At 48.3% G+C, this 18,990-nt stretch overlaps 1 protein-coding gene and 1 non-coding gene across 3 annotated transcripts; both read left to right on the top strand.

Annotated features, from left to right (window-relative positions):
• The first annotated feature begins 3,642 nt into the window (after positions 1 to 3,642).
• Positions 3,643 to 3,715, top strand: TRNAA-AGC (transfer RNA alanine (anticodon AGC)). Its single transcript has one exon. It is a non-coding gene; the product is annotated as a tRNA-Ala (tRNA).
• A 7,465-nt stretch (positions 3,716 to 11,180) lies between these two features.
• LOC136529829 (auxin-responsive protein IAA20-like) lies at positions 11,181 to 12,629 on the top strand. 2 transcript variants are annotated; one of them, XR_010777428.1, is made up of 5 exons: positions 11,181 to 11,575; positions 11,728 to 11,912; positions 12,108 to 12,246; positions 12,349 to 12,478; positions 12,583 to 12,629. XR_010777428.1 is itself a non-coding variant. In XM_066522889.1 (4 exons), exons 1-4 carry the CDS (start codon positions 11,379 to 11,381, stop codon positions 12,389 to 12,391), a joined length of 564 nt encoding a protein of 187 aa, XP_066378986.1. In that variant the 5' UTR covers positions 11,181 to 11,378; the 3' UTR covers positions 12,392 to 12,607. The 2 variants fall into 2 exon arrangements, 1 of the variants encoding a protein (XP_066378986.1); XM_066522889.1 differs by having other exon boundaries at positions 12,349 to 12,607.
• The last annotated feature ends 6,361 nt before the right edge of the window (positions 12,630 to 18,990 follow it).

The raw sequence follows: 18,990 nt of genomic DNA, 5'->3' as shown, positions 1-18,990 counted from the left end.
GGGTTTGGTAGTCGATCTCTGTGGACTTGAGCTTGCTGAAAAGCTCGTCAACAGTGAGGGTGTCGTAGTTGGCGGACTCGATGATCGTCGACACCTTCACATCCCATACCTTTCGATCAAGGGCATAGAGAAGCTTGAGCGCCCTCTCATGATCACTATAAGGTAGGTTGGCCTTGTTCGCTTTCATTTTGTTGACGATAGTCTGAAAGCGGGAAAACATGGCATCGATGGACTCGCCATCAAGCTGAGAGAAGTTCTCGTACTCGCGCTTGTACGTCTCGTAGAGTCTGGTCTTGACCTGTGCGGTCCCCTCGTGATAGCTCTGAAGCCTCACCCAGATCTCTCGAGCTGTAGTACAATCGGAGACACGCTCGAACTCAGAAAGCGAAAGACTCGAGAAAAGCACACTGCGAGCTTTGCTATTTGCGTTGTGCCGATCCTTGTGATCCTGGGTGGTACGGGCCGCGGTAGGGAGCACAACGTAAGTAGCATCCTCGCAAATTTCCCAGACGAGCCAATCAATCCCCTGGAGATGCGCAGACATGCGGATCTTCCAATAAGGATAGTTTGACCCATCGAAGTACGGTGGTTTGCCAGACCCACGCTCCATGTCGCCTTCGTGGATCACGGACCGATTAAGGTGGAATGATCCTTAACCGGCTCTGATACCAATTGAAGGACCGAAAACGGCGACCAGAGGGGGGGGTGAATGGGAGCCTCAAATTTCTTTCGAAATCTTTGACCACTGTCCCAACATCAATCCCCAAAAAGCATACATGAAAGACTTGATGACCACGACCCTAGAGAAGGGTGGATGCTCCCTCAGAACACAGCGGGTCACCACAGAGCAAACGGAACACAGATCAAAGCCCGAACGAGCAAACTCCCAAAAGAAAACAGCACTGCTCCTGCAAATATCGGACACGTCCGGTATTATATCGGACACGTCCGGTATTTTCCGGACACGTCCGGTATGATATCGGACACGTCCGGGATTTTCAGCAGCAAGCTGACCAAAGGAGAAAAATCCAAAACCCCATCAAACGGTGTCCAAAAATCATGAAATTTTAACCATAGCTCTTTAGACACCAAGGTAAGGTCTCCACAAAATTTCAGCTCAAAACTCCAAAGTGAGAAATATTGGACACGTCCGGTATGATATCGGACACGTCCGGTATGAACGAGCAGTTTCTCGGGAAAAATTAAATCAAGCCATAACTTGATCAAATCAACTCCAAATGACTTGAAATTTTGCACAAGAGTTCACAAGCGAGTAGAAAGGCAACCTCTAAAAGATCATAGCCCGAGACAAACTCTAACTCCGTGAATCGAAGGAATTGAAGAAAACCCCCAAGAAATAGGTCAAGAACTAAAATTGCCCGGATCTGCGATCTCGTGAGGAATTAGTGGATTTCCTTCGGTGGAAAGCTTCTACTCATGTCACTGATCGATCCAAGGCAACAAGAACGAACCAAAACCGTCCCAAATCGAAGAAACGAGAGGGGAAACAAGAAGGGACAAAAGGAGCTCGTGAAGAACACCAAAATCACATCAAGAACACAACTAAATCATGAATCTCGGAGGACATACGGTGGTTACGGCCACCGATTCCTTCAAAACCAAGTCACAATTTGAGTTGTGGACCTCTCTCATACATGGAAGCAAACTAGAGGAAGAAACCCTAAAGGAGAAAATGAAAACTGGAGGAGGTGAGGGAGATGGGGGCTCCCTCATCCTATTTAACAGGGCTATTACACATTCCCAGTTTTGCCCCTGGATACAAATGAGTTGAACCGCTAAGCCCAAGGGCGTTGTTGTCCAACCCGGTGTAATCTTGATCCGACGGCCACCGCGCCTTCTCACCGGTAGCTTCGCCTCGACGCGAACTCCCCGATGCCGCCACGTGTCGTCCGTCCCTCCTCGGAACCTCCGCCCGGGTTTTGAGGCCCAAACCCGTAAACCGTCCATCCGATGGTTTTGAGGTCCAAACCATCAAACCGTCCGCGAGTAGCGTACTCCATACGCGTCCCCCGCCATCCGACGCGTGTCACCGCCGTCCTCGACCGGCCGGCCCGCCAAGTCCTCCTGAGCCTCGCTCGACTCACGCGTCCGCCGTCTTGACCCGGTCAACACGGTCACTCCATGTCTTTTTGCACTTGTCGATGTCCCAAGTGTCAGCCACCGTGGCTAGTCACCCGGCCTCTGGGTCCCTCGGTCCAAGCCTCACGTCCGTCCTTCACCGCTCCCGGTCTGTCGGCACGGCACGTCCTCCTTGACCTTCACCTCGTCGTCGACCACCACATCCGAGCTCCACACCTGCACAACACAAGCCAAAAGACATGTCGCACACATAGCTTTCGCCATGGTAGGATTAGTCACCACTCAACCTACTTCGTGGATCACATTGACAATCACTCATCACAAAACGAACACACAAGGGTACTTGTCAACCTTGTGTTCGCAGACTTAGGGTTCGGCAGCCCACGCCGCTGCTTGCCGTGCGGTGCAAACCCTGGAGCTGGAGGTGGTGGTGGTGGTGGTGGTTACACGGACACGGGCAACGACCACAACGATCACTAGGGCCGGCCGTCTGGTACGCGGAGGGGATTCCGAAAGGTTTTCCGCGTGGATTGCATCCGAGATGTTTCGGTTTTCCACAGCAATCAGTGGGAGGACGCAGGTACGGCTAGGCTTTGTTCACCTGCACCCATACCTGGCATCAAGGACATGTAGAGGAATCTACCAGGGACTGAAAAATCAACGCGAATAAATTCGATGTAGCAAGTAGTGCTGCATTTGATAGGGGTCTTTAATCGGTCCTTTTGGGTCCGTTGCCAACCATTTCCTTTTTGGTGTTTTTATTTAGGTGCTTTTTAGAGCTGTGATTGCATTTGCCTGCTTATGTTGCGGTAGACAGTTGGCCTCTTTAGGTCTGTGGATTTTTTAGCTCGTTTGGCAAGGTTTCGGGGGTGGCTCTTGCTCTAGCTCCAGATCCAATTAAAGTTCTGCTAAACAGCTATTCAAGAAATGACTTGAGTGATAAATTCCAAAGGAGTTAGGGCCATTTTTTTACTGGGCAAAGGGGTCATAAAAATATGACTTCTCCTAACTCTTCATCATAAATTTGGTACTATAAACTATAAAAAAATTACAATTGAAACTGTTTTTGCCAATTTTTTCAAACAGTTTTAGCTCTATCACAAAAGTTACTCCACGAGAGCAGCAAGAGTCAGATCTCTTTTAGGCGCCGTTCGGTTTGGCATTCCCGGCCATTCAAGGCCAGGATTAGTTCCTCTTCGAACTGTTCCGGGTCTGGAATAGTTCCAGGCTATTCCTAGCTTCTAACGAAGGAAGCCTTAAGAGGAGGTAGAGTCATACTGAAGTGGCCCTTGATCTTTGTGTTTGGAAGAAAATGGATCACACGTTCTCCGTCGCCGTCAGCTGTCCCGGATTGATTTTGAGATCGTTTGGATCCAAAAGTTCACTCCACCAAAATCTGGTGCATTTGCCGAAACTGCGTCGCAACCCAATGGGCAAGATTTTGATGGGTTCTACGCCAGGCCGAGAGCCCAGCCGATCCGAGTACGAATCTGCACCTTCCAAAGTCAAATAAATAAACAGTTTAATGCCACTAAACACCATGGGGATGTAGCTCAGATGGTAGAGCGCTCGCTTAGCATGCGAGAGGTACGGGGATCGATACCCCGCATCTCCATTTCTCATTTCGTATTGTTTTAAAAAAAAATCCTTTGAAGGTCAAGTGCTTTTTCATGAACGTTTTACAATTTTTCTTCGAAGGCCAAGGCCGTGTTCATTTCCCATCAAAATTCCAAAAAAAGTACGTGCATGAAGCATTAAATATAGATAAAAAAAAAATAATTACACAGTTTGGTTAAAAATTACGAGACGAACGTTTTGAGCCTAATTAGTCTATGATTACACACTAATTGCCAAATAAAAACGAAAATACTACCGCCCAAATTCCAAACTTCAACCAACTAAACACGCTGCAAGTTTCACAGTCCTAGGCCTTTTCATTTACAATTTTTCTTTGAAGGCCCAGTTTCAGTCCCGGACCTTTTCATCCACGTTTTACAACTTTTCTTCGAAGGCGATGGTAGAGCGCTCGCTTATTATGCGAGAGGTACGGGGATGGATACCCTGCATCTCCATTTCGCATTTCGTATTTTTTTTTTAAAAAAAAATCCTTTGAAGGCCCAGTTTCAGTCCCGGACCTTTTCATGCACGTTTTACAATTTTTCTTCGAAGGCCCAGTTTCAAAGTCCCGGCCCTTTTTATTTACATTTTTTCTTTGAAGGCCCAGTTTCAGTCCCGGACCTTTTCATCCACGTTTTACAATTTTTCTTCGAAGGCCCAGTTTCACAGTCCCGGCCCTTTTCATCTATGTCGCAAACGACGCGAAGGCCCTTGATTTTTTCTTCTTCAACGTCGCGAAGGCCCGGCAGCCAGCCAGTTCTCTCCCAGCCGAACTGTGGTAAAAGTGCTAGAACAAGAACATTGTGTAAACGAAAGAACATAATGATGATTTCAACATATGTAATGTAATATTTTAAGATAAACTCATGTTCAATTGTTGACATCACCTCCAAATAGACATTATTTAAAACATTATACAGTTCAATGATGTTATCACCTCCATTTGGTTATGATACGGTTTAGTAAATTGCAACTTGTAAAAGGTGACAAGTTAAATTCATAGCCTAAAATAATGTTATCTATTATAGCACATTTATAGAGATTAGTGAAGGTCTTTTCATAGTACCTGCAGGATCCAAGATCTAGTCGTATTGATTTTCTTGATCGTAGATGTGTATCATGATCATAAGAAAATGTGGTTACGAGGCCGAGCAAGGTCCTTGTTTGAGCTCTACCAATGAGGTAGAGAAATAATACTGGGAGACAAAACTGAGGTAGAGAAATACTGTAATAAATAAATCCAAATATTAGATTCTAGGGACAGTTTTTTTATTCAACTATCTGCCAAAATCCTACCGGGAGATAGTTGCCTTGTTCGCTTGGTTATTCAGAACTAATTTTCAGCCATGGAACAGTGTTTTTCCTCTTACAATATTTCAGCATAAGCATCAGCATAAACTAAATTTCAGCATCAGCGAACAGGGTGAGTTTCTATGCAAATATAATTAATAATAATCTAGGATTCAAACAACACTCATTTTTTAGTCTAGAATCCAAATTCCCATTACGAAAATAAGATCAAATAGAGTACTACATTAGCTTTATGGATTTAGATTTATGAATGAAATAGTCCCTCTCGATACATAGTTTCATAGGCTAGTAATATCATTAAATCGTTGCATAGTGTTGTTATCAAATATGCCATATAAATTATGTAGCCTTTTGCAAGCAGCGGTAACTTTCACACTCACGAAGGAACAACATTCATGCTCTACTAATAGCTTTCACACGCTGAAATATAGAGAATTGTGTCAATTTAACAACTACTTGCAGACTTTCACTGGCATTGAGTTGTACTGTATATAACGGGCAGCAGTTTTAAGATAAAGTGCCCCCTTTCCCCTAATCTCAAGTTTTGGCTTTGCCACTGGAAATTAGGACCTAATAGAGGACCAACCCCACAAAAGGAGTGAGGATGCTTTTCGTGATAAAAACTTGGCATCTGATGGCTTATAAGAACGACAGCAGATAGCCCTCCGTTTCTAATTGTGTAAAACCACTCAAGCAGTACTTTCATTTTATTCTTGTTTCTAACCGTTACTCGTCACTAATTGTGTTTCTCCCTCCCATTTCTCTATGGGCTGCAAGTTATTATATCAGGGCCCGTTTGGTAGGGCTCCGGCACCATATAAATGGGCTCTTGCTCTAGCTCCTTATGCGGAGCAGCTTCTTTAGTGGAGCTAAATCCATTTTAGAAAACGTTTGAAAAAAACGGCTCTAATGATAATTTTATAATATTTTGTATTATGTTTATGAGGAGTAAGGAAAAGCTCTTTTTTAGCTTCGGCTCCTCTGTACGGGTTCCAGCTTCTCGAGGCTCCTCGCAAGGAGCCGTTTCTTATACGCCCATTTAGCATGGCTCCATGCGAGGAGTTGTAAGAAGTCGGAGCCCTACAAAGAGGTCCTTATTGTTCTGCTCAACTTTGTTGTCCATTATTTTTTCCTAAAGAAAGCTTTTGTTCCCATTTGTTCTGTGGAGTTTAAATTTGCCCTATGAAGTGATTTCGGAGATGGTTGTGTAAAGGTCGTATTGTATCTAACTATATAAGGTTCCTCGTGTCTTCACTTGCTCTAGAAAGGTGTACCTCTAGTATATTACTAGATTTTTTTTTTTTGCTTGATTGTAAGTACAGCTCGTAGAACATGGGCGACATATGATGAGTGCCACACCGGCATGACGTTGTCGGGACCATGTAATCTCATCATGTATTCTCTCCGTCCCAAAAAAAAAAACACACAATCCTATCATTCAAAATTTGTCTCATAAAAAGTGCACACGTTGACCACAACTAACATGGGACCCCCAAGAACAAAACAACACTCGAATAAAAAAATCGGCCACAACCTTCACAAACAGAGGCTACTTGCTCTCCCGTCCACTCGCTCGTCGTTCCTTCCAGAACGCTCATGCACAACCTCCTTCGCCAGCGAACTTTCTCCTTCCATCCACCAAAGATCCAACCAAGAGCGCCTCATCCCCGCTCACGTCTGCTTCCCTGTTCCTCTTCCCCTTCCAGGTGTCGTCCATGTCGCTTGCATGGCCGCCGCCGGTGGCATGCCCTACTCCCTTGGTGTTGCGTCTAGATCTGCCACCGCCCAACAGCGGCCTCTTGCCTCGCACTTCCATCGGCCTGCCATACCTCCTCCGCCCACATCAGACTATCAGAGCACACACGCGACAGCTGTAGCGCTGCCGCTGGTCCTGACCTGGGTACGACGAGGTGTGGCCGGGTTCGGCTCGTCCCTCGTCCAAAGCTCCGCCCTCGCTCCCCCTTCTCCATCCGATGCTTCTCCCCCACGACGTCCCCAATACAGGGCTCTGCCCTCGTTCCCCTTCCTCTTCGGTGCTCCTCCCCCGGTTCGTCGTGCCGGAATCCACACGGTGGAGCCATGAAGATGTGGGTGCCGGCGGCGCATGGAGGCACGACGAGAGCGGTGGAGAGACGCGTGAAGGGCGGCGGGGCGCGAAAGCGTGGGAGGTCCATGAATCAGGCGCGAGTGCCGTGGGGCGGGAGAGAGATCGAGGAATTTGGGACCGACGAAGCTTCAGGAAGATCGGTTGGACAACAAGGGAGGGGATTGAGCTGGACTGATATTTACAGGGGCATTTACGTAATTTGACATCACTCCTTGGTATCCGTGTCAGGTCCTAGAAATTGTTTTTTTTTGACACGGTGAGCAGTAATAGAGCCCCGCTAGCCAGTTTCTGAACTGATAAGCCCAGCGGGTACTGGTTCGTCGTGAGAGAAAAATACTATATCAAGCCTGATAAATTCTGGGTGAAACTAGCAAGCAAACAGACTGATAGTTATAACAGCAACGCGACATTTTTTTTTACAACAGGCAATGGGACATTGGGCAGGAGCTGTCGAGCTGATGAGCAAGCCAGTTCCGGAGATCCAGCCCTGCGAGGGGGTCTTGCCGGTACGGCACCCTTCTTTTTCTCGCGCCCCTCCTGTTCCGAGTCCATGAACGCCTCCACATATCCAGCAGAGCAGCAACTTGTTTGCAAGGTACTGTAGGAGTAGGAAACTAGGAGTAGTACTGTGGACTGTGGCTGTACGCGTGGCACGAATATCTCGTGTGGCGCAGCTGCACGCCAGCAAAAAAAACCAAAGCTAGCTAGCGGTACCGGGCGAGCGGAGCACGGGCGGGTCGACACTTGTCACGCACCGCGACCCGACGAGCTAGTCTGCGCTCCCAAGGTTCAGTGCATCGGCATCGCATCGTGCAGAGGATAGCTGGGACAATGACCCACTCGGGACTCGGGATGCCAGAGCCACCGCGACCGCGACCTGTTTCCAAACGTCCAAGGGACACGCTGGTTCCCGAGAGAACGGGCCGCCGGGCCGTTCTTCCTCTCCCGGACGGACGGACAGGGATAGCCGGATAGGTTTCGGGCGTGAGTTCATTGTACTGCGTGAACGCGTATCGCGTGTTCGGTGGTCTGAAAGACTGAGGCATGGACTCCAGGCAGTCAAGCACTGAACCCTCTCCGGCCAAGAGCAGGGTTCCAGGGACCGGATGCAGAGCACAGATCAGCCGTCCAGGTCAAAGCAGAGTTCCCGGACACTCTGCAGGAGTAACCTTTGTTAATGCGCAGATTTCCTGCTGCTTGAACCGACGCGACATTGCTTGTTTTGTTTTGCTGTATGGTCCAGTACGTACAAGGAAAAACCACACCGGCGCCGTGGCTCTTTGATCCAAAGCTAAAAGTTGCGCGACGTGACGCGGATGAACCACCTCGCCAAGGCACGTAACCGGGCGGCTGCCGAACCGAGAACACGAGTCGCCTGTCGTCGTCGGCCGTCACTCATCGGCTCGTCGTCACGCCACGCCACCATGTTTCCATCGCCGGCAGCCGGCAGCGCCGAGGGAGAGATCCCGTCGTGTCGCCGGCTCCGGCTCGTGTCTGCGAGCTGGAAAGGACAGTGGCCTGTGCAGCACCAGCACGGAAACTGCTGCTCCCAGTCCCATCGCAGGAAACGTACGTACGGCTCGCGGAGGATGCGGGCAGCATCCGACACCACTCGACTTTTTTTTTTCTAGTGGAGCCGTGACGCCCAAACTTTTTGACATCCGTTTAATCCTTGTCCCCTGCAGCTACAAGCCCGGAGACCGTCTACGTGTCTCTCCGGGTATGCACACGACGGAAGGATAGAAAAATCACAGGTGCGAGCGATCGTTTGGGCGCTGAAAATCTGCAGAGAAATTTACTGCGGCGTGTACCAGAAGGTCCAGAACAGAGCCGGGCCGGCAGCGGGCGCGCCGAGGCATGGAGAAGCGCGGTGCCCATGCGTGCAGATCGCGATGCACTGCAGGGCATGGACACAGCGAGTGGCAGATCCAACAGAGCAGTGTGCAGGGGGACCGCCTGGAGGGGAAGCGTGGCCATCACAGGAATCCCAGCACTCACAGGGAACAGCAGCGCGCCCACATGCCTCTGCGTAGCCCGCCTGCGTATGTCTACTCCAGACTAGGGGCAAATAGTTCTTCGTACGGAGTATGTCAAACGCTGTCCACACTCCAGTACTCCACAAATGCTGGATAGTGGATAGATTATGAGTTTGAGTACTCCTTTGTACTTTTCTAACAGGAAGAAGTTGTGCTGAAACGATTTTTCCCTACAGGAGTAAGTCCCAACATTTGTTCGACAAAATTTCGGTTGTTTGAAGCTATCATAAATCCATTAATGTTTTATGGACTACTCCACAAAAATAAATTACGAGACTTGTCTTGTTGGTACATAAAGTTGTCTTGTTGGTACATAATGTTACGTGTAGAAAACTATAGAGTTTAGGTGATTCGAACTACTTAGGGCAAGGCCAACGTGGGCGGCTACCAGATGTTGGCTTCAGAAGAAAAAAAAACAGTGTACCAGTTAGGTATGGACGAATTGAAACCAAGAACTCTTCAACCCACGGTAGTTTCATAGATCCACAGATAAGCTGCTTTTTTCTTCCCTGTGGTCTCACATTTATGCCCAAGCCTCTATAGCTTGCAGAGATATCTCTGACACCATTTGAGGCAACTACTTTACTACCAGTTGAAATCTGATCTACATGGCTATGTGAGGCTACAAGCAAGCATGGAGTGCTGGTAAAGCTCTTAGTGCTTGTTTGATCCTTTAGTCTAAAGTTTAGCATGTCAAAGTTTTGTTTGAAACTTTAGATCACTTTAGCTCAATTTTATGGTCCAAAGTTTTTGTGAGGTTGGCTAAAGCTTTAGACAATGAGGCTGTTCGGCTGGTGAAGAATTCAGCCAGATTTCACTGTTGGAGGCTGAAAATCACTGTTCACCCTCTCACAAATTCCTCCAAATTTATCCGAATTCCTCCAAATTCCTCCAAGTGAACAGACCCAATATTTTAGAACTCCTATTGAGCCTTAAGTGCTAAAGTGGTCTAAAATTTAGCTACTAAACTTTAGACCAAGGGACCCAAACAATACGTTAGTTTGAAGTTGGAGTAGTCTAAACAAAACCATAATATTGTTGGTTATTCACTTTGTTCATTTCTAATGCTGTCAATAATTATGCTCTAGTTAAAAATGGGACGAAAGTATTACTAACTAGTTGGTATATATGGTACGTCTTGTCCTTATCTATGAACACAAATTTGTACCCGTTTGGATTGACGGAGATTTGAGAATTTAGTAATCTCATGATCTTAGAATCTCATACAAATAGGTCAGATTTTGCATAGATTCTAAAAATCTAGCTCATAGATAGATTTTGAAAATCGGATTTCAAAAATCTCTTTGGGATCGAAAACCACCTTATCAAGACCATACTCTGTGTAGGTATTGCTACAGTATCGAGACGCCTACAGCTATGAACTACTACGTAGGCATGACGGATGACGCACAAGGGTTAACATGCCCAATCATACATCTAAAAAGGTAGGAGTGGCAATCATATGCGACGGTGCATGAAAACCGCTCCTACAGTCCTACTGGACATGAACCTTACGGGGTACACCAGGCAGGCAGGGCCGCAGGGCGCTTTTTATTTCAGGCTCGCTGGCCCCACGCGCGTGCACGAAGGGCACTACAAACCCAAGTCCGCACCGAAAAACCGCGCTGGATCGGCAAAGCAAACGAGCGCGGTGTGCCCACTCTCCACGGCAACATCCCCCGGCAGCGAACACCCCGTCCCGGCCGGGGTGCGCGCGCGGGCGAGCCGGGGGGGCCGGCAGCGAACGGGGCCGTGTGCCCGTGTCGGTCCGCGCTGCCGCGCCGCGCGGCGGCAGGCGGACAGCGCGCCCGCGCCTCGGTCCCCTGGACACCCAACACCCTGTCGGCCCCTTGTTTATTCCTCGTTTCCTCCCCAGATCTCATCTGCCCCCACTGCCGACGGCGCCGCCCGGATCGATCGATCCCCACGCACATCCGCATGTGCGCCGCTGCACGTATATATACCCATCGTCATCTCATCAATCGATCGCGTTACGGGTAGCACTAGCTCATGCTCTAGCTAGCCTAGCAGGACTTTGCTCTGCTGTGCCGTGCGTGCTCTCCCTCTCCGTGTGCCTTCCCGTCTGTCTCACACTACTAGCTGGATCGATCGAGCGATCGAAGTGGGTGTGTCAGTGTCAGCTTCGCGGTGACCACGCATATGAGCGCACGCAGCGCGGAGCTGATCAAGGGAAAGTGATCGATCGGATGGAGCTGGAGCTCGGGCTCGCGCTGCCGAACCCGCACCAGCCGCTGGCCGGCTCGGCGGGCGCGTGCGGGAAGAAGAGGGTGTTCGGCGACGCGTTCGGGGCCTCCAAGGCCACGCTTCTTCCGCTCTTCGTGCCCGAGGATGGTGACGGAGGCGGCGGCGACCGCGACGGCGTCGACCATGATCCAAGCAACAAGTGAGTAGCGTGCAGTGGTTCATAATCTACTAGACTACTACCACGTCCGTACACCCGAGATCTTGTCGTTTAGTAGTAGAATATATATACGTTTTCTTTGCGCGCGCGGGTCTTCTTTTCTTATCATCGAAATCCGTCGTGTGTGTACGCAGGAAGAAGAGGCTGGTGGGGTGGCCGCCGGTGAAGTACGCGCGCAGGCGGAGCTGCGGCGGCGGGTACGTGAAGGTCAAGATGGAAGGGGTGGCCATCGGGCGGAAGGTGGACGTGTCCCTCCACGGTTCGTATCAGGAGCTCCTCCGCACACTCGAGCGCATGTTCCCCTCGGCTAACCAACAAGGTGCGTTCCCGTTCCCGTTCCCGCGGCGAGCCGGCCGCCGGCCGGCGACCGGCGGCGCTGCGGATGCCTTTCTTTAACTAATTTGTAACCATCCGCCGCCGTCGATCTGGTCCCGACACGCGCCCTCGCTGTCGCTGTAGCTTCCCATTCGGTCGCAGCTAATTAACTTGGTCGCACTCCTGTAACCACGGGCAGGTGCAGGTGCAGATGCAGATCATGCAGAAGAAGAGGAGGAGGTGGACTCGCACGAGCGCCGCCGTCGCCATCCTTACGTGGTCACCTACGAGGACGGCGAAGGGGACTGGTTGCTCGTCGGAGATGATGTGCCGTGGGAGTAAGGATCAGTCATTACAACTGTCTGTACCGATGGTGCGACGGCAACAACCCAATCCAATTATGCAGCAAACTTGAAACGGCGTTGATTTGCTGCTTGCAGGGTCTTTGTGAGGTCGGTGGAGCGGCTCAAGATACTGGCGTAACCGACGGCGTCCGCCGGCTCTGCAGCGACGTGTAGTCTCACTACTTACTACTAGTAGCAGTATAGTGTACTCCTGGGCGTCATCTGCGTATGGCTTAGCTCACTCAATAATTCTACGTGAACGTTGTTTCTGTCCTGTGTGCACGTAGACGTAGTACTCTCCTAAGCTTTGTCGGTGGTTTCAACTTTCAGAGCATGACGAAAGCACTGGTTCATCTTCGTGTCAAGTTACGGTTTCGCTGGCGCCAGTCGTCCATTCGAGTTAATCACTTGTCAGTCGTCGTCTGTGCCTGTGCGGCCGTTTAGGCAGTGCTGGAGCTCGACAAAAATTTAGGTGTGGGGGCGTATGGCAGACACAACTTTTTAGTGACAACACAAGGACGCACATCAACAGCTAATCTATGGTAAATTTAAATAGCGATTGATGATGGTACCTCTAATTTGAAGATAGTAGTCCATTAATTCAACAAAGACCAACCAAACAAGAATAAGTGTCTAAATTAAAGACCAAAATCCAACATTCCAAGAGCTAAGAAACTTGTAAATTTGAAGAGAAAATCAGTTAGTGACTTAGTGTGTAATATATGAATTATAATGCAATAATAAAGTTATGAAGAGTGCAGGACTGTTGGTGTTGGGGCCGCCTGCTCCTCGGCCTCGACCTCAACCTGCTCCTCCCTCTCGCTCTCCTTCAGCTTCTCCCTGGCCACGGCCACGCCCGTGGCCTGCGCCTGTCATCTGCTCGCCGGCCAAATCCTCATGCAACTCCTTCTCCATCAGAGCAGCCTCCCCGGTGCCTGCGTGGCTGCGCGCCCGCGCCTACGCGGCTGTTGCGCGGCTTGGGGCCGGTCAGTCGGGGGCCGGGGCCGTGGGATCTGCGGGCGTCGGGCGGCTGTAGCGAGCGGCCAAGAGCCGAGCAGGAGCGGCGCAGGCGCGCAGCTCGGGGCCAGTCACCCGGGGGCCACGGGGCGGGTGGGCGCCGGGCGGCTGGCCGGCTGCAGCGAGAGGCCGAGCGCCGAGCGGGAGGCCGGGAGCGGCGGCGCGGCGCACCTCGGGGCCGGTCAGCCAGTGGCCGGGGCGAGCGGGCGCCGGGTGGCTGCAGTGAGCGGCCGAGCGGCGCGGCGTGACTGTGTGAGCGAGCGCCGCTGAAAGGACCGTGACGCCTAAGAGGGGGGGTGAATTAGGCAACTTAAAATTATAACTCTAAACTATGGCCTCTTTTTCTAACCCTAGCAAAACCTATGCAATAGATAAGCTATCTAGATGTGCAACTATGGTTTTGCTAATGTGTTGCTATCTCTACCGCAAACGTAGTAAAGTAATCAATGTAAATGCGGAAGCTAAAGAGCAAGGTAGAGATATGCAAACTCCCGTCGACGACTCCGGTATTTTTACCGAGGTATCGAGAAGCGCGCAAGCTTCCCCCTAGTCCTCGTTGGAGCCCCTCGCAAGGAATCCCTCGCAAGGGCCAAGCTCCCAATCGGGTAACTCCGTGGATAGCCTCGGGCCTTCCCCACGCGCAAGTGGGTCTCCGATGTGCCTCTCGGCAAGCCTCTCCCGGATGCTCCCCGTCGTCTTCACTATCAAGCTTCCGGCCGAAACGCCGCGGGCCTTGTTCCCTCCGGTACATGGTGGCGGCCACACCACAAACGTGGTTGGTGTGATCTCGCAAGACTTCAAGCCCCTCCGATGTACAACACTTGTGCTCGCAAGCACGGGGTGGCAAGAGGTATGCAAACCTCACTAAACACTAGGCAAACACCTAGAGCAAGCGCATGAGTGGTGGCCTAATCAACCTAAGCACTTCGCAAAGCACTTATGCTAAACACCTATAAAACACTAAGCACTATGCATGTGGAGATCACTAAAATAGTGTATCAACACCCTTGGTATGTTTCCTCAGCTCCACACACCTCAAATGGCCGGTTGGGGGTTGTATTTATAAGCCCCACTGAGAAAGTAGCCGTTGGGGTCGAACTCTCGCAAATCTGCTACTGACCGGACGCTGAATCGTCCTGACCGGATGCGTCCGGTCGTCCCGACCGTTGCAGCCACGAACCACCGATCGGACGCTGTCAGCGTCCGGTCGCCTGCCACCGGACGCGTCCGGTTGTAGTTTCGCGCGCCTGGAACCTCTCTGTACTCGATCGGACGGTGCGTTTCTGCATCCGGTTGATTGCCGCCAGCGTCCGGTCCTCGCGTTCGGTCGCCTGTCTGCCGAGCCACCGGTCCAGCGTCCGGTCGCCTCTGCGAGCCCGTTTCTTCGCGATCTTGCGTACGGCTTGGTTCCTATCTTCATGCTTGGAGTTTGCTTGATATCTTGGGTCTTTTCTTGTGCTCCTAAGGTCTTGCTTAAGGTGTTGATCATTAGATCATCACGTCACTTTCGTCTAAGTCACGTCTTGCACCCTGTTGGACTACAAAACGTACTTGCAAATTCATTAGTCCAATTTGGTTGTGTTGGTCATCAAACACCAAAATTTAAAGTAAATGGGCTTAGGGTCCATTTTCCTTACAATCTCCCCCTTTTTGGTGATTGATAACAACACGACCAAAGCAAACAAATGATAGAGATTTTGAAATTTAAAAACTACCTACTTGCTAGGATGCAATGCAAAGGGCAATGTTATATGATGCTAGAAAATCCTACTCAGATACCAATCGAAGACCATCTTGCCCTTACAAAAGTCCCTATGTGTCATTATGGATTCCTACAAATTTTATCATTACTTAGTCTAATCCATAATCCACTTTCCTCCATTTCTTGGACCATTACCGCTTGTAGACATCAACTTGATGCTTGACTTTGGTCCTTCAAATTCTCCCCCTTTGGCATCAAACACCAAAAAGGAAGACATTAGTAGCACAAGGGAGGGTCAAATTTCGTGATCCTTTGTGTAGAGAATGAAATGGATCACAAAATTTGACTCTCACATTATATAGACTAAGCTCCCCCTAAATGTATGCATACATATGGTAGAAAGCAAAGCATATGCATAATTAGCAACTTATTGCACAAGAGAGTTTAATCTATATAATGCATGGAGAAAGCATATAAATATGAAATGAAAACAACATGATGATGCCAATTAAGGAATGATGCTTAACTCCGGGGACTCCAATTTCCTTACAATGAGACTACTACACATAGGTTTGAAAAATTGATACCATTTGAAAAAGTGTTAGTCTCAAAGCATCCAAGTTATAGATTAAGTTCCCCCTAAATTTGTGCACACAAGTGTTGAATACTTGTAAAATTTATGCACATTGATTTAAGTATCAAAATACCATTTGAAAGATGATATTTGGGAGAGATTATCTACAATTTGGACTTTGGCACATATTAGATAATTAATTGTAAAAGAAGCTGTGTGCCGTGCTCCTAAACAATTTTAAACCATGTAGGTTTGCTCCAAGGGTTGATAATGAAACCGATCAAGTCTACCATATGATATACCTATTGAATGCATGACAAAATATTTAAGCATGTGAATGCAAACATTAGGCATAAAAGATAACTAGATGCTTTAAGAGTATACCAATTGAAAGACAATACCAATTGAAATAACTGCTAATTGAAAGTAATGACATATAGTTACCTAACATGGGAAGGGGAATTTGGGTCTATAGTATTCACTAACCTACTTTGCAATGACCTTGTCCTTCATGATGCACCACATGTAATGCACCCAAACTTTGCCAAGTCTCCTAATTCCCCGTGGTCCGACGGACTTCTCACTTCCCTTTCAGGATCCAAACCTTCTTGGTGCTCTTCATGTTGGAAATAATTTCCTTTGGCACCCAAAAGCGTTTGACCCCATTGTTTGCTTACTTGTTCACCTTGATGGCCACCACCTTATCATTTTTCTTCTTCAAGAGATAAGGTGTGGAGGCCTTCTTGTCCACCTTATTGGTGTAGGTGTTGGAGAGCTTGCTTGTTTGCTTTTTCCCCTTCTTCCCCATTCTTCACCTTGCACTCATAGGACTTGTGGTCTTCTTTGTGGCACACGTAGCAAACCACGGTTTGTCCTTCATCAAGCTTCTTCACTCCCTTAACGGTGTTATCTTGATGAAGTTGGGTTTGCTTCGCCTTGCCTTTCTCTTGAGTCAAGTCCTTGGTGAGGCGAGCTACTTCTTGCTTGAGTTGCTCATTCTCTTTTGCAACCTCATGTGTGCATGTATCTACAATCACTTTCTCAACACAAGCTTGGTTGCACAAAGGTGAGTCTAAACATAAATCATTGCAAGAGGTAGATGCATCCTTTTTAATTATGTCATTTCTTTTAGATGCCTTGGTGGGGGTATTTTTTACGGCCTCAAGATTAGCAACTTTATTTGTTAGCTCATCACAATGTTTGCACATGATTTCTATTTTAGCAAGCAAACTTTGATAATCATTTTGTGAGCTAGCTAACTTTTCTTTTAATTTTTCATTTTTCTTTTCAAGTTGCTTATCATTAATTGTGCATGCACTTGTTGTTGCACTAGCCTCAAGTTGCTCAATTTTAGTAGATAGTTCAACATTGAGATTTGCAAAGTTTTCATATTGTTCAAGCAAATTCTTGTATGCTTCTTGTGAACTACCTAGCTCTTCTTTTAAAGATTTGAGCTTCTTTTATTGACTAGTGCAAACTTTAGCATATTTAAGATTTTGTTGCACAATTGTATTATAAGAAGGCAAATCGTCATCACTATCGCTCTCACTAGAGGATGAGCTTTCATTACCTCGTGCCATAAGGCACACACGAGAAGAGCTTGATGATGAGTGCTTGCGCCCTTGCCTCTTGTGATGATCTTCTTCACTTGAAGAATCATCCCATGACCTTATTGATGTGAGGGCTTTGTTCTTGCATACCTTCTTCTTTGTCTTGGGTGTGGACTTGTTTGGACAAACTTCCACAAAGTGCCCCAACTCGCCGCATCCATAGCATCCCCTCTTTCTTTGCTCGTTTCTTTGATTAGTGAAAACGAGGTCTTGAATTTGGATGGGCACACCCTTGACATTGAGCCTTTGGATCATCTTCTCCACCTTGTTGATTAATTTGATTGATTCTTCATCAAGGTCGGAGGTGGAGGAGGAAGATTGATCATCATCACTTGATTCTTGTTCATCATCATCCTCATCCTCATCTTCTTCTTCACTTGAGGAGCTTGAGCTTGAGCTTGACTCAACTTTCTTGCCCTTCATCTTTTTCTTCTCGCTACAAGCGAGAGCTTTGCCTTTGCTTGATGAAGATGCTTCTCCTTGACCCATCTTACATGACATTTCAAATGCCACTAGCTTGCCAATGACAATGCCTGGGGTCATGGTGCTCAAGTTCTCCATGTTGTGAAGGATGGTGATGATGCTTGCATATTTCTTTTATGGTAGAACGGAGATGATCTTCCTTACGATGTCCGCATCATCTAGCTTTAATAATCCTATTGAATGGAGCTCATTGATAATTAGATTCAATCGAGAATACATATCACGAACAAGCTCATCATCATTCATAGCAAAGGAATTATAATTTTGCTTAGCTAGATAATGTTTTTGCTCACGGATATTACTTGTGCCGTCATGGAGCTCTTGGAGTTTTAACCAAATTTCATGTGCCGTATTTAAGGTGAATACTTGGTTAAACACATCCATACTAAAGGATTCAAACAAGCAATTTTTAGCTCTAGCATTGAAATGCATTTCTTTTTCATCACTCTTTATGGGTTTTTTAGGATTCTTGATGGGTTTCATCCCGTCACGAGTGACTCTCCATACACCCAAATCAACCGCCACAAGGTGGCAAGCCATTCTAGCTTTATAGTATGGGAAGTTAGTGCCGTCAAATTGTGGAGGCCTAGCGGTATCCATCCCAACCACTCTACAATAGCGTCGGCTCAACGGCGGTTAAGCCAAAGGTCCAAATATGAGCCAACCGGCTCTGATACCAATTGAAAGGACCATGACGCCTAAGAGGGGGGGTGAATTAGGCAACTTAAAATTATAACTCTAAACTATGGCCTCTTTTTCTAACCCTAGCAAAACATATGCAATAGATAAGCTATCTAGATGTGCAACTATGATTTTGCTAATGTATTGCTATCTCTACCACAAACGTAGTAAAGTAATCAATGTAAATGCGGAAGCTAAAGAGCAAGGTAGAGATATGCAAACTCCCGTCGACGACTCCGGTATTTTTACCGAGGTATCGAGAAGCGTGCAAGCTTCCCCTAGTCCTTGTTGGAGCCCCTCGCAAGGAATCCCTCGCAAGGGCCAAGCTCCCGGTTGGGTAACTCCATGGATAGCCTCGGGCCTTCCCCACGTGTAAGTGGGTCTCCGATGTGCCTCTCGATAAGCCTCTCCCGGATGCTCCCCGCCGTCTTCACTATCAAGCTTCCGGCCAAAATGCCGTGGGCCTTGTTCCCTCCGGTACACGGTGGCGGCCACACCACAAACACGGTTGGTGTGATCTCGCAAGACTTCAAGCCCCACCGATGTACAACACTTGTGCTCGCAAGCACGGGGTGGTAAGAGGTATGCAAACCTCACTAAACACTAGGCAAACACCTAGAGCAAGCGCATGAGTGGTGGCCTAATCAACCTAAGCACTTCGCAAAGCACTT

The sequence above is a fragment of the Miscanthus floridulus genome, chromosome 19 (assembly GCF_019320115.1).
Source record: "Miscanthus floridulus cultivar M001 chromosome 19, ASM1932011v1, whole genome shotgun sequence".
Lineage (NCBI taxonomy): Eukaryota > Viridiplantae > Streptophyta > Magnoliopsida > Poales > Poaceae > Miscanthus > Miscanthus floridulus.
The sequence above is the reverse complement of the archived record's forward strand: the minus strand, read 5'-3'. Positions and strand labels throughout refer to the sequence as shown.